The sequence below is a fragment of the Triturus cristatus genome, chromosome 4_1 (assembly GCF_964204655.1).
Source record: "Triturus cristatus chromosome 4_1, aTriCri1.1, whole genome shotgun sequence".
Lineage (NCBI taxonomy): Eukaryota > Metazoa > Chordata > Amphibia > Caudata > Salamandridae > Triturus > Triturus cristatus.
This window is the reverse complement of record NC_140585.1, coordinates 1,118,631,685-1,118,647,740: the sequence shown is the minus strand read 5'-3', so window position 1 is coordinate 1,118,647,740 and position 16,056 is coordinate 1,118,631,685. Positions and strand designations below refer to the sequence as shown.

Here is a 16,056-nt window from a genome sequence, read left to right as displayed (position 1 = left end):
AAGGTGCCAATTATCGAGGTGTCTGGTACAGCCCTTAGATTAAAGTTGTCTCTCCCAACTAATAGATTGCTGAGAAGATCCCAAGCGCAACCTGCTAACCTATCTAACCTATCTGAAATAGGCTAGTCGCCCAGTTCCACTTCAAACCTGAATGCAATCGATTGACTGACTGCAATGCATGTACAGACTAATTGTGATACACTTAATTCAGAAATGTTAGGCACGATAGTTGACTCCACCAATAAACCAATTAATTATGTTAATATTGGGAGGTGTTGGGAGGTGTGACGCAGGGGCGTTGAGAATGATAAACAGCGTGTCTCCTAATAGAAACAGTGGATACATTTTATTTGATGCTTCTACCTGCCTGAGTAGGACAACTGGGAATTTTGACAGTGATAATATGGAGGGTGGGGCTAGGGTTTGTGACACAACTATTACATTTTTGATTGTCAGCCCAAGTTCCCTTCATGCAATGGGTCTCGTAGGTACCCAAATACAAGCTGATATTAATCTAATATCCTGGAACCTGGCAAGTATTGCTTCTAAGTTGGATGACCTTGAGTGGCTATTGTACATCGGTGAGCATGATATTTGCCTATTTCAAGAGACCTGGGCAACTGAATAAATCTTTGCTGATGGGTTCTCAAGCTATAGTGTAGAAGCTAAACCCCTCAACCATTATGGGAGGGCGATAAGTGGTCACCTGATCCTCGTTAAGAATATTGAATTCAAGTCATGTACGCTGTTGCAGATAGAATGCTTAGATTTAATGAGGATCACTTCCTTGTTACCATCAGGACTTGTTTTGGCACTTTTAAACATATATGTGAGATCTACTGCGGCCTCTATTGAATCTCCCACTCTGTCCATCTTTCCATTCGAATACAAAAGTAATACTGGGCGGTGACTTTAATACATCCTTTGAACAATCTTCCTATATTAGCCAAGTTACAGAAGAGGAAGATGAACAGTGGGGTATTAGAATACTAATTGGGAAACCTCGAGTAAACTTTACGGCAACTGGTCGTAAACTAGGCTCTATAGTAGTGGGCCGAGGGCTTAGGGTGTGTAACGGTCATACTACATCTGACCCGGATCGAGCCCCCACTTTTAGAAGAGGTAATCATGCAACCGTTATTGATAATGTCATTTTGGATGTGAGATTCTGGCCATTTTTGAATGACATGATAGTAGACAAGTGTACTGACAGCGATCATGACCCTCTGGTGGTTTCATTGGTCGGAGCCCCATTGGTGAATGTATCGAATATATGCCACACAGTGGTGCATGATCCCGTAATATCTAACTTAGGCTCTAAGTTTCTTGGCCTAAAATTATGGTGAATCAAACATTGCTGTCACAGATATATGGGCTTTATGCCAACCCCTTGGCCAATTATGAAGGGGTGAGTGAACAAGAAATCCCAATCTTGAGCAGACACAATTTACTCTTTAAAGAGCTCCAGCAGATATTTTATAAAGACGTGGCCAATAAGTAACTAGATATGGGGAAAAAACACCTGGTTCGATTCCCCTTTTAAGCAGGCCATATATCTTCTAAGGTGTGCAGTCCTGGAAGGTGAGAGGGACCAAATAGCCCAAGCAAGACGCGTGTATGAAACCTCTATAAGATTGGCAAAAAAACAATGGGATGACAGAATTTTGGAGGATATGCTGTGCGCGGTAGGAACAAATGATAATAGCTTGTTCTGGCGCACAGTGTCTCAAACCAGAATGGAGAATAGTAAGACCCACCAACATTTTATATCAGCTGATACGTGGGTTTCTCACTTCTCTGATCTCTATGAGCCCAAGGAAAACATACTACAGGGCACCGAATGTGTTATAATGCCCCCAGGGACTTGCCCTGCTGTGTTACTCTACAACCTGATGGCCCTGCTGTCACCTTTAGCCTTGAAGATACCATGAATGCCATTCTTGCGTTAAAAACAGCTAAGGCACCAGGACCTGATAAAATCCAGAGGGATCTCTTTAAATCGGAACCCCAAGTTTGGTCACTTTATTTTAATCTGTTTTCCAATGCCATAGTGAGAGGGGGAGAGATACCCGATTCTTGGAAAGGGGCCAAGATTATCACCATATACAAGAAGCATGTGTACCATCGAATTATAGGTTAATTAGCCTAATCTACAATGCCCAGAAGATTTTTGCTAAACAAATCCTTGATAAGCTACACCACTGGATAGACATAAACAACATCATGTCAAATCTACAAGTAGGGTTTCGCTCCAAGATGAGCACTGTAGATCAAATTTTCAGATTTACCACACTATACTGGAAATATAACCTATTACAACAGCAGAATCTTTATGTGGCATTTGTTGATCTCAGAATCGTCTTTGATCTCATCCCTCGTACAAATCTGTGGTCTGTTTTAAATACAATGGGTGTACCGGGGAATCTAATCCATCTGTCCCAGCTACACAATAACAACTTCGCACAGGTACGGTGTGGGCATGCAGGAGAGCTAACTAAGCATATCCCCATACAGCGGGGTGTACGCAAAGGGTGTGTCCTTGCCCCTACGCTTTTTACCCTCTATATATATGATGTGGTTGACATCCTGAAAAACTGCAGAAATTACTCTCCTTTACAAAACGGTAATAAGGTACCTATTCTCTTATTTGCAGATGATTCGCGTTTAATTTCCAAGACTCCAATGGATCTCCAGCTTCTCGCCGACAAATTAACAGATTTTTGTGTGTTACGGGGCTTGGAGCTCAGTGCCAATTAAACCAAATATATGGTTTTTGGCAAGGGAGCTTCTAAAAACTCAATCATACAGGCCGGGGGAGAAGTACTTGAGAGGGTGAGGAGCTTTGTTAGGAGTCAAGGTAATGGGGAGTATGAAGTGGAATGATCAGACAAAGAAAAGTACAGTGCTACTAGAACATAGAGCAAATGCTATTAGTAGGTTGCATAAGTAGGTTGCATAAGCAAACAAGTTCCTGTGCAGTATCGCCAGCCCTGGAAGTTTATCGCACAAGGGGCAGCCCTATATGGAGCTGAGATTTCGGGATGTACTGATGCTTCCCAACTCACTGCTGCAGAAAATGGATTTGCCAGAAGTCTGGTTTCTGTCCCCAGAAGTATACCATTAATTCCGCTGTTTTATGATTTAGGACTCAAAAGAATTGCTGATCTGGCCCTTAGACCACTCGTTTACTGGATTCGATTATGGGTTACTCCTGAGCTGAAGGAATTCAGCGATTGCCTTTTTGAATGGTTGAGCATAAGGGGTGCCAAGTCAATACTCTGGGTTAAATTAGTCTCGGACTGGTTTAACCCGTTGGGATTGACAAGGTTATGGATTAACCAAGAAAGAATGTGTAAAACCGACCGTAACATCATAAAATCTAGGTATTGGACTTACATCCAAGATATCCATTTAAATAATTATTCAATTGGCAAATTAACAAACAGATTTTTAGACATAAAACCGTTTTCTCGTTACGAGGATTTTTTAGATTTTATTTCTTCCCCTTTAGCCAAAAGTCTATATATCTGTTTGCGATTTGGCACCCTTCCCTTGAGATCAGTAACGAGTCAATGGCACAAGGCCCCCGGTATTAAGACTTGTCCGGCAGGTTACCTGGCAGATGAAGATGAGGCTCTCATATTTATTCTTCTGTCCAAGTTACCATGTCCCGCACCGGAAATGGATTATTCCTGTATGCCAAAATCTGAAATTAACAAAATACACAGTGGCCCTCAGAATATTAAGGAGTGACACCACTCCAGTAATAGCTATTGCTACGAGCAATTTTTACTGGCGGTATGGCATAAACGTGGTAGACTATTGACTGTGCCCATAAATGAGTAGATCAAAACCTTTTAATGACTGTTTTTATCTTATTTATATTGCTTTGACATATACATCTGGAAGATAGTTTTTATGTATTTCTATGTATTTATTGCTTGATTTGCACACAGTTTTGCCTGACTCTTGCTCCCATTTTGCACAACAGTAATGGCTAAAGTAGATGATTAGTGTTGTTCTTAATGAATTGTGCTATGACATGCGATGAAATGGTTCTATGATATACTTTATGTAATGTTTTTATACATGTGCACTTTGATGGTACTTAGTTACCGAATAAAGATCATTATTACTACTGCACTTATAGTATATTGGCTGTTCCAGTGGTTAGACGATGAGGAAATAACCACAACAATGGTGTGTTACTGAATCTGGATGCCAAAAAAAGGTGCTCATATCAATTCTATGTCAGACCCAGGGGCTAGAATTATGCTTTCTCCAAATTGTACTATTGCAAACAGCTTCAAAGCAAAATGTTCAACGTTCTAGTATAAAGAAAGCCCTGGGGTAAAACAACAAAAAAACATGGTTGGAAACCCCTAATCAGTCTTTCCCCTAAAAGTATGTGATCTGAAATCCACAGTAAATGTGTAACTTTCTTACTGCTAACTGCAATAGATGAGTAAAGATGTGCGTTCATTATTTAAATTAATAGGCATTGTTTAGTATACTTCTTGATTATTATGACTGTGAATCTTTCATTTATAAATGTCATGGGCTGGATCAAGTCTTATTCCTTTTGTTCAAAGACCATCGGAGGTAGGCAACGTTTGAGGCTGTGCCAGCGATAACAGGGACGTTTGCAGTTCTCATTTTAACCACTGAGGCTTTGGGCAGCTAGACTGCAGGGAAAAGGAGCAAAGTGGAGGCATAGTGTCTGTTTAAAGTAGAATTGATATCCGCAGATAGAACTAAATAGTCAGTATGAGGAATGTTTTAGTTCAGCTTGAAAGAAAAACTAATGAAACAGCACATTAAGCAAATATAATTCTTAAAATAACACGAAGGTACCAATATTAAAAGCAGAATCTAAAAAACACAAAAAAATTACAATAAAACACTAGAACACTACAAATAATGACAGCCTGTCCAAAACATTAATGTGCCCTAACTTGCATACAAAAATTACAATTCTCTTCAGGTGCCAACGAGCAGCAGGCAGTAGTTTTTGTCACTAGGTGAATCCAAATTTTTGGTATCTGGGATTTGAAACACAATAATGTAGCGATAACATATATATTTGAAAAGGAGAGGAAACAAACAGCACAAAGTCCATTTTGATTTGGAAGGAAACCACCTAACAGCCACACAATTAAAAAAAATGTGGTCTAAAAGTATTCATGTGTTGTGAGTTGGAAGGAAAGAGAGTTGTTTGAAGAGACTGTAGGTTTAAGAGGCTCTCCAAGGCAGTAAGTGGCTTGCATTTAACATTTCTCCCAGTCAATGTCGAAGTCTCCTAGAAAGATATTGTTAATCTGGTTGAAGAGAATTAATTTGAGTTTGACCGACCATCAGGGAAGAGGTTCAAAGAAAGGTATTTTCAAAATATGCAGCTTCTATTGCAATGAAAGCATTAGTTGTCTTTGAAGGAACCTGAAACCTGCTCTTTAAGGTGAAGTACCTCAAACTTATCATTACCATATCAAATATATATTCATATCAGCAGACAGTAGCTGAAAAAGCTGATCATGACATGATATGGCAAATATAAAAGTTGAAGCCAGACCCACTCTTATCATCTAAATTCTTGGTCATGAGAGCTATGGCAAAGGGAAGGATATTGAATGGCTTCTTCACAACACCAGAAGAGGGAAGTTAATAAGGGAGTGTACAAAGAGACAAGGACTCCACTGTTAGAGGGGCATAGGTCCTTTGACTTGGAGCATCTGTAGGTAAGGCTGGCAACTGATGTAAACATACATTAAGGTGAGGCAGACTTTTAAAGAGGCTGACCTTATGTTCTGAGACTTGAGAGATCACAACATGAATTTGATAACTAGGTTACTGGGTTTTGCCTCTCTCTCTGAGAGGAGTCTCACTGCAGGTGTCTACTGAATAAGGAGAAGACCACAGTATAAACAGATGTAATTATGTCTTGTAGTATCTATTTCAGAAAACCTCTAAGATGATTCCCAGCTATTCCTACAGAGACTCAGAGTCACTTAATGGGCTGCAACAGCAATTCATTATATGTCAGATCATGTGACGGTCACCAGTAGGAAAACTCCACCTTATAATGCTTGGCCTCCTTGATACAGCATTTGGCCACACAATCACCAGAGAACTAGAGAATGTATGTATATGGTCATAAGACAGTAAGTAAAGCATCCCTGAGCAAAAAAGAACCCTGAGATTAAAAGGTATCAGAAGCAAAACAGTTCAAAATTAATACTTAGAGGGCAGCAGAAAAAATAACTGAACACAAGAAACAGCAGGACAAAAAAATATGGAGAGAGAACAAGAAGGAACTTTCTAGACTTGCGAAAGGATTGACAGTCCTCATCATCTGACCCAAGGTCCCTAAATGGACCTGTTTGATTGAATATCAGTATGAGTGTAATAAACAAGATATTATGTGCTTCAAATGTAATCCATGGTGTCCAACTCCTACTACGCAGTGGAAAGGACTTAGCCAGCCACCCACCCACCTGGCCCGGTCCCTGCTTCTGATCCCAGCCAGGTCTGGGGAGCCTCCCTTGGCCCAATGGACCCCGTCACGGGCACCCGGACCCTCACCAGGCCGCAGGACGGGTTCTCACGAACCACATGGTGTACCTTGCCATGTTTATTTATTATGGAAATACCAATGAAAAGATTACATAAAACATGGTTACAAAGTGAAGGAGAGAGCAGAAAAGGAACATTCCGAAAATGATCAACATTTAAAATGAAGGGTACTCGTGTTCATTTCATTTAATTATGTCATATTTTGCACATGCTACATGCCTTTAAGGTGAGTTGGTAACCATCCGATTTTTCAAGTTATTGTTTTCATTCAGTTGTTGTAGGTTCACAAGACAAAAAGCTTGGTTGTTGTCAAGAGAAGAATGACCTCCTTGACAGCTACATTACAAGGTGTACAGAAATGGTTGGAGAGTATCGCTTACCTAGGACGGACACAATTAACTGGTCTACTTTTGGCAGGGGAAGTTACTTTGGGTTCCTGAAAGCCGTTTACTGGAGTAGCCGGTGAGGATTCTTGTGGAAGTGCAGGCAGGCTCTGATGCGTTTCTCTCGTGGGTTGTGGGTGTTCTCGGTCTTTTGTTACTTCCTTTTCTTTGGAGCGTGCCTTATGTTCAGCAAGTAGAATATCAAAATGTTGGTTGCGCCCTGGCACAGCTCTTCGACGGCTTAGTGAATGTGTCTACGAAAAATAGACTGCAGTTATAAGTTTGCTTTTGATTAATACTTGTTATGAATTACTCACAGTTCTTCAAGACTTGCAAAAAAACTAACAAGACTGGTTAAATCATGGTATGTTTTCAGGGTGGGTTGCTACTGGTGGTGAATAGCTGGCACACAACTGGGAAATACATAATTAATATTTGATACCAAAACTACCCCAAAGCTGTCCTTTCTTGGTAGGTATCTTAAGAGAAACCTGGAAAATAAACCAAGAAATTATACAATGAAAAATGGACGGCTGAATCCTACTGGATTCATATGGCGCATGAGTGAAATAAGCACCATTGAGCCCTTCTACTTTCCAATTTCTATGAGTACTTGCAACAACCTCCAGCAAAAGTAAAAAAATACTTCCTTGACTACATACACCTCAACAGGGAGCCGAGGGTGGTAAAGAGGGATGTGCAGCTCTCATCTATCCCAAAAGGGGAAGAAGAAGAAAGCTTTCTGAAACCAGAGCCACTTTTATCTCTGCATGAACAGCACCCGGCAGTGCAACAAAGTGGTGGGCCTAAGGAACACAGTCATTACAGCTCCCATAGTGATTCTGATTCTGTTTGTGCCTAGTGTAAAAATATTGCGTTTTTTCACCAGTGAAAGGTTTCTATGTAAAACCTATTTGAGTGTGTGCAGGAAATACGGAAACAGCTCAAACAGGTGAAAGACGCTCAGGTACCATAGTATGCCTATTATGAGGTGTGGAATTCAGAATGGTGAGGTTTAAATATCTGGTAAATACCGCACCGTGTGGTATCACAATTTACCATGGGCAATATTACCACAACAAATACAGTGGTTCTCACAGTGAGGCCGCTGGCATTGTTGAATGAGAGTACTGTAGTATATAGCTTTAAGATGTATAAGAGTCATACAGTTCTAGATTGTAGAATGTATTGTGTGTGTGAGTTCTGTAGTAAGACAGTTCTGCTGTGGAGACTGTCAGCGTTGGTGGTGTTATTCCCGTGTGCGGGGGGCTGTAATAAAGAACTCATCTTATACCATACTTCTTGAGTTGGACTTCATTTATGAGTATACTACATTGAATTGGCGACAAGGATGCTCAGCCCCCTGCCAACGTTTGGAACGAGTGCGTGATTTCAGACTCAATTTGGGAAATTTATGGATTATACGACGAAAGGAATCACAACGGAAGTTACAACTTGTGCGTGAGTCCAATTGCGCTTGCTAGCAATCCGTGAGATAGTTTTCTTTTTGTTTGTTTATCCATTTAGTCAACCCTGCCAACGCTAGTGCTGCGTATATTTGAAAGTGCGGCAGTTATTTTAAGACTTCAGTATTGCTTACCTCGCGCGAGTGACGACGTCCATTCTTCAGCGCGTAAGCTTGCTTTGAAAGACGCTTCTAGCTGGTGGCAGAGCAACGCGCAATACGTCAGTCTACGTGTGTTACGAGGTCACGCAACGTGACCCTGGCGGCCATCTTGGTTATCTGATCAGTGCTAGAAATGCAATACAAGTGAAGCATTTCGATCGGAACATCGTTTCAGACAGTTTTCAGTTCAAGAAATTTACCGTTTTGCATAGAAATTCCTCCATTACCATTTTATTATTTGCCATACTTATTTATAGTAGACATTTAAAGTTAAGTGAACATGGATGGTGAATCTAGCACAGTCTCCACTGCAAGCAAGAACTCACAAAGTACAAATGTCAGCATAACTCTCAGCAATCCAAAAGAATTCTTAGTTAATCCTGGAGAACCCGTTATTAAATGGCAAGAATGGAAAGAGTATTTCATTAATTACATTGCTACCTTGGAGGATAATGGTAGTATTATGTCTCCTGAAAGGAAAAAAAGAATTTTAATGCATTGTTTAGGACCTGAAGGTCTCAGGGTATATAATCAGATGCAGAAAAATGAGAGGAGCGCAGATGTTGACGTGTTCAAGTGCGCAATTGCTGATCTTGATGAGCATTACTCACCTATTGTGTGTGCGGCAGTATCTAGACGCACATTTTATAAACGGAAACAGGAGACTAATGAATCAATCGAAGATTATGTCTCCGCTTTAAAGAATCTTGCCATAAAGTGCAAATTTGGGGCTTTACATGACGACATGATTAGAGACCAAATAGTCATGTGTACAAAGAATAAAAGTATCCAAGACAAACTCTGGATTGAAGGTGACTCTAGCCTTAAAGACATCATTACATTAGTTAAGAAGGCGGAATTGTCAGAAAGGTGTGCTAAAGCTGTTTCTCATTCAACTGAGACAGTCACTGTTAATAAAGTTACTGACACCAGAAAAGACAAAAGTGTTACGTACAAACAATCTAAATCGTATCAAAGCAATTGGAAACCACCTTACACCAAGAAAGAGGAAAATTCTTCTTCTCAGTCCGGCTTTGTATGTTACAGATGCGGAAGTACTGCGCATACTGCGAGATTTGAAAAATGTCCTGCTAAATCTACAAAATGTTCTGTATGCGGAATCGTGGGACATTTTTCTAAAGTTTGTAGAAGGAAGCGTTATAAAAAATCACATGTAAGTTGCATCACTAACAGCAATTCAGATTTGTCAGACAACAATGAAGATGAAGACTCTCCAGAGAACTCGAGTATTTCCAGCGGCATTACAAAACATGTTGTGGTCAATATTACGAGCAATGATAGCAACAAACCTTTATGTATGATTTCCTTTGGAGGTGTGGTGTTACAGGTTGCAGCGGACTCTGGGTCTCCTTTCACTATCATTGCTAAATCAGTTTGGAATGACAAATTTGTTAATGCCATTGGTCCACAATTGCAACCCACTGATGTGAATCCAGAAAGTTTCACGGGGCAAAAAATTGATATGTTGGGTTTCAGATCTTTAATTTTTGAGTTCAAGGGTAGAAGAGCACTATGTAAATTGTATGTAGCTCAAGATGGGCCTTCAGTTTTAGGTTGGAGAGACCAACGTTCTTTAAGTATCATTTTGAATCCGAATAGTCCTGAGCAAGTGCTTGTCATGTGTGAAGCGGAGAATACTAAGAAATGGGTTTTAGAAGAGTTTCCAAAATTGTTTAGTGGCAACATTGGAAACCTTAAAGGTTTTTCGCACCAAATTTTGACCAAACCCAATGCAGTTCCTAGAGTTCATAAAGTACGACACATTCCATTAATTGTTCGAGATGAGGTTAAAAATGAATTAAAGAAATTATTAGATGCAAATATTATTGAACCAATTGAGGCATCTGAATGGATTTCTCCCATAGTGATTGCTAGACGGTCTAATGGGAAAATTCGCATGTGCATAGATTTGAGATATTTGAATGAGAATATAATTGTTGATCAGTTTCCTCTCCCGAGAATCGATGAAATGCTTGCACTCACCAAAGGGGCTAAATGGTTTTCAACAATTGATTTGTCATGTGCATATCATCAAGTTTCGTTACATCCATTGAGTAAACACCTTACAGCCTTTTGTACCCCTTTTGGTTGTTACCAATTTCGTCGCATGCCATTTGGGTTAGCATCCGCGGCTGCGGTATTTCAAAGGCTTATGTACGAACTTCTGGGTGATATGCAAGGTATAATTTTCTTTCAGGACGATATTCTTATAATGGGTCCTAATAAGAAGGTTCATGATGAGCGTTTAAGGAAAGTCATGAATATCTTACAAAATAAAGGGGTTACGGCGGAGCTTTCAAAATGTAAATTTGCAGAAAATAGTGTAACTTACCTAGGCCATGAAGTAAGTTCTTTAGGTATTAGACCCAAGGCCAGCTTAGTAAGAGCCATTAAAGATGCTCCCCCTCCCAAATCTAAAGAAGACCTTAGATCCTTTTTGGGACTAGCAGAGTTTTACTCTAAATTTGTGGACAAGTTTTCAGAAAAAACTTGTGTAATGAGATCTCTTCTCAAAAATAAGGCACAATTTATTTGGTGTAATTCATGTCAAAAGTCTTTTGAAGAAATAAAAAAAGCTGTAGCGCAAGCACCTAGTCTCCAAGGATTTGACCCTGGTGCACGAACTATTGTCACCACTGATGCCAGTAGCAAGGGGTTAGGGAGTGTGCTTACACAATTGGGTGAGAATAATGCAGAAGTTATTATTGCCTTTGCTTCAAGATCCCTTACCCCTACTGAGGAACGTTATTCAGTTGTTGAAAGAGAGACCCTGGCTTGTGTGTGGGCCCTAGAACATTTTAGAAAATTTCTTTGGGGTAGGAAGTTTATTTTACGGTGTGATCATAAGCCTTTGACTAAGTTACTAACCACTGAAGGGTTAACCAGTGCCACAGCCAGGATAGCGAGGTTATCAATGAGATTGCAAGATTTCATGTACGAGGTGCAATACGTTCCTGGGGCTAAAAATTTTACTGCAGATTTTTTGAGTCGCATGTCTTTACCTTTAGTTGAGCTCGATATGAATCCTTGGAATGAATTCTCAGTAGCTCACATTTCGTCAAAAGTCCAGTGCAGTTTTAGTAAAGAGGAATGGCTTGAAGCAGAGAATTCAGATCAAATTCTACTTGTTCTTAAACAATTAATTATGAAAGGATGGAATGGAATTGATAAAAAATTTGTGAATGATGACTTGCGTGGTTTTTGGGAAGTTCGGAATGAACTGAGTCTTTCAGACGAGTTTGTTTTACGGGGTGACAAAATTGTACCACCGAAAAACTTAAGGAATAAAATAATTAGTTTAGGCCACGAGGGGCATTCAGGAATCACTCGCACCAAATTGCGTCTAAAAGAACTGTATTGGTGGCCTAAGATTGACTTAGATGTAGAAAGGTGTGTAAGATCGTGTGTTAAGTGCGAAGTTTCGGATAAAACATTGAAAACTTTCAATCCACCTTTAGCTTCTCCTAGTTGCCCCAATTTTCCTTGGGAAGTTGTAGCTATTGACTGCATGGGACCAATTTGTTGGCATGATAATTCGCAGAAATACATTTTGGTACTCGTCGATACCTTTTCACGATGGTTAGAAATGTGTGTTGTGGATACCATCACTACCAAAACAGTGATAACATTCTTAGATGATATCTTTTTAAGAGAAGGTTTCCCTAAGTTTATCTTATCTGATAATGGTGTACAGTTCAAATCCTGTGAGATGAAAAATTATCTGAGTGCTTCTGGGGTTCAACAGAGATTCACAGCATTATATCATCCTAGTGGCAATGGTATTGTTGAGAGAGCTAACCGCAGTATTAAGGGTGTCATACAACTTGCTAACAAAGGTGACCTATCTTGGGAAGAAGAATTAAAAAAACTCCTTTGGGCCTATAGAAGTACTATTCATGGTACTACTGGTAAAAGTCCTTTTTCCTTAATGAGAGGGAGGATTCCCCATTCAAAGATTAATCCAGGATGGTTGAATAAAAGTGGGATGGTTTTGTGTGATATTCCTGTTGTAAGAGAGAATATCAAAGATTCTCAAATGAGAAACAAGTCCTATTATGATTTAAAACATGGTACTAAACAAGTTAATTTACAGAGTGGTCAATGGGTTAGAATTAAAAGTGCTAGGAAAGTGTCTAAGACTGAAAGCAAGTTTAGTGAGCCCAAATTGGTTGTCAAAGTTATGAATAACACAGCTTTACTTCAAAATGGTGAGGTTTGGCATTGTAGTCGTCTGGCACCAGTTTCATATAGTTCTGAATCTGAAGAGCGGAACAAATGCAAGAATTTTTGGTGGCTAGATACATGTAAATTGTCACAACATATTGATGATTCTAATCCAAATGATGAAAATGTTAATCAAAGGATATCTTCTGATGTTAATTTGGAGGTTTCACAAGATTGTAGTGTTGTTCCAGATAGTGTTCCTGTTCCAGAGGTTCCATGTGATGAAAATGTTTCTCTGGGGGGCAATCATCAAAATGTTCAGGATCCTGTTTTACCACAAGTGTCTTGCGATGAAAACATTGTTAAAACGTCTAGTGGTAGAATTGTCAAGAAACCAAAATTGCTAGAAATTTTTGATTGTACTTAATAATATGTAGATTTTAAGTTACATTTATTTATTTATTTATTCATTTTTTTTTTTTTTTTTTTTTTTTTTGTTTTCATTAAAGAAGGGGGATTGTGTAGTATATAGCTTTAAGATGTATAAGAGTCATACAGTTCTAGATTGTAGAATGTATTGTGTGTGTGAGTTCTGTAGTAAGACAGTTCTGCTGTGGAGACTGTCAGCGTTGGTGGTGTTATTCCCGTGTGCGGGGGGCTGTAATAAAGAACTCATCTTATACCATACTTCTTGAGTTGGACTTCATTTATGAGTATACTACAAGTACCTCACCTCTAAGAGCTCCAAATACCTCCACAAAAGAGAAACAAAAGGAGTAAAAAAAAGTAAACAAGGTTCTGTTTTGGTTTCTCAACAGGACCAAGAATTATTGCGGAACACTGATTTCCCATCACAAACAGAATGGTGTAATCTTCTTTTTCAGAACAATGGCTTGTACCTTTAGAGGAGCAGCAAAAGTACTCACACTCTAGCTATAGTAGGAACAAGCATTGACAAAGCCAACAGGTTTTGTTTTTTGAAAAGGCTATTGCTCAGCTACAGCTTTGCAAACACTTGTTTGCATTGGTGGCACTGGAAAAAAAAACAATCTAAAATTGACCAGTAAATCATGGCCCTTCTGAATGAATGCACACACATGGGCAATTATCCCGGAAAGGTTGTTCTTTTTCTTTATGTGATGAACATGTTACTTACCTTTAGTAACACTCTTTCTGGTGGGTACTCTTTCTAGCTATAGATTCCGCACCTTAGAATACTTCCCAGGTGCCAGACTGGATCCAGAAAACATTTCTCTAGCAATACACCTGTGTGATGCTAAGGTGGTGCCATGCGGCTTCATGTTGACTCTGTACCACCCCGGAAGTGATCAAGCCTAGTTGCATATAAGCACCACCCATGTGCACTGACATCAGTTTCTTGTTTGTTTCTTTTGTACGTTCATACAATGAGCTTCAGCAAACTGGTAGTACCAGTGTACAGATTGCTAACTTGCAACCTTTTTAGATGTTAAAAAGAGGCCTCTTTACAGAATGAGGAGGTGGAATGACAGTGAGGTATCCACCTGAAAGAGAATTACCAAATGTAAGTAACTTGTTCTTCCGGTTGATACATCTAAAAACAAATTCCGCACCTTGGAACAGACACAAAAGCAGCACCTACACAGGTGGAGGGTCTGTGGAATGGAATCATACCAAAAAGTCTTGCAGGATTTAGCAGACGAAATGTCCTTACCAGACCTGGCTGTCAAGCAGTACTTAATTTGTAAAACAATAAGTGTCAGTACTCTCGTCAGGAGGCCAAAGCAGCTTGCACCACATATTGCCCCTACTATGCTACCAATGATAGTAACAACACAATTACTAACCATCACACTACTACAACAGTGACAATTCAGACTATTTCAGGTTGCCAAAGCTATAAGAATGGCTTTGGCGGCAGGTAATAGCAATTTTTAATGTATATTGAATTAATAATTAACTGTTCTTTTGGTCATCTCTAAATTAGTGAGACAATGCCACCTTGTGGCAGACTGTCACAAGCGCAGGTGTTGATAATTAAGTGCTGGTGCAGAGCACCAGAAACCACCTGCTCAAATTAAGCACTGCTGTAAAGGCAGTAGTGCTTTGAGAATGTGTGCACTGACACCCACATCACAGCCTGGCAGATATCAAGAACAGGCACTCAGCATTACAACGCAGTGCTCGCAGACTTAGCCTTGGTTGAATGGACTCTCAGACCTACCGGTGGCTGTTTCGTGGCCAGTCTGTAGCAGATCTTAATGCAGAGGACAATACACCTTGACAGGGTCCTCTTCACACAGCCTTCCTGCTGGACCTGGCCCTCTCTCTAGATTTACCACCGAACATTTTGTCTTTGCCCCTTCTGTTTTCTGATCCCGTTTTTGTTGGATTTAAGACTCGACGCATTTTACCACTGACAACTAGTGGTAAAGTGCTTCTGCTCTCTCCTTTAAACATGGAAAAATTGCCTTACACTCAACTGAAATATTGAATTTACTTGTAAGTCCCTAGTGAAGGTGTATACCATATAATTAGCACTGGTAAATTAAATACTACTAGTGAGCCTGCAGCACTTATTCAACCAACCACTTAGGTAGCCCTTAAAAACCTGTCTCAGGTCTGCCAGTGCAGCCTGTGTGAGCAGTTTTGAACTGCCATTTCGACCCGGCAAAATAAACCTTTTTCCAGGCCTTCCTTTTTAATTCAGAAGTCACCCCTAGGGTAGGCCTTAAACAGCCTGCACTGCAGAGTGCACTGTATTTAAAATGTTGGACATGTAAACGTACCGGTAGTAAAAAACTCTCAAATTCGTTTTTCATTATTGTAAGGACTACCTCTCCCATAGGATAACATTGGGTTACCTTATTACATTTAATAAGTGATAACCTTTGTTTGGGAGCAGATTGGAATGTCATGCTTGGTGTCTGAGGAATTGTAATTTAAAACCCTCTTTAATGGTATAGTGGGATTTTAAATCACAATTGTAATGTATCTTATGTTATCTCGATTTTTATAGCACACTATTCACTTGTAAAGGTATTCAGGCACTTGACCAGATATGTAGGTGCGTGGTCCCCTCTGTGTTTAATTGAAAAGCCAGCTCTTCCACTTCTTGCGGAACTCAAGAAATAAGGATGAAGTTCTGATGTGTTGAGGGAGGTTGTTCCATTTTTTGAGTGCGATGTCGGAGAAAGAGTGACCTTCTGCTCTGCTTTTGCAGATGTGGGGAGCATGTGCAAGTGAGAGTGAGGCAGAAAATAGGTGTCTGGCGTGCTTGACTAAGTGTACGTGGCTTTTCAGGTATTCTGG

The 16,056-nt window shown here is 39.9% G+C and overlaps 1 protein-coding gene across 4 annotated transcripts in view; it reads right to left on the bottom strand.

The window, feature by feature from the left end:
- Positions 1-16,056, bottom strand: part of ATXN7L1 (ataxin 7 like 1) — a 226,305-nt gene that overhangs the window by 61,589 nt on the left and 148,660 nt on the right. For all 4 annotated transcript variants that reach the window (XM_085654144.1, XM_085654142.1, XM_085654141.1 and 1 more), the window contains exon 5: positions 6,951-7,207. In XM_085654144.1, the coding sequence (XP_085510270.1) occupies positions 6,951-7,207 (257 nt within the window). The remainder of the gene's footprint in view (positions 1-6,950; positions 7,208-16,056) is intronic.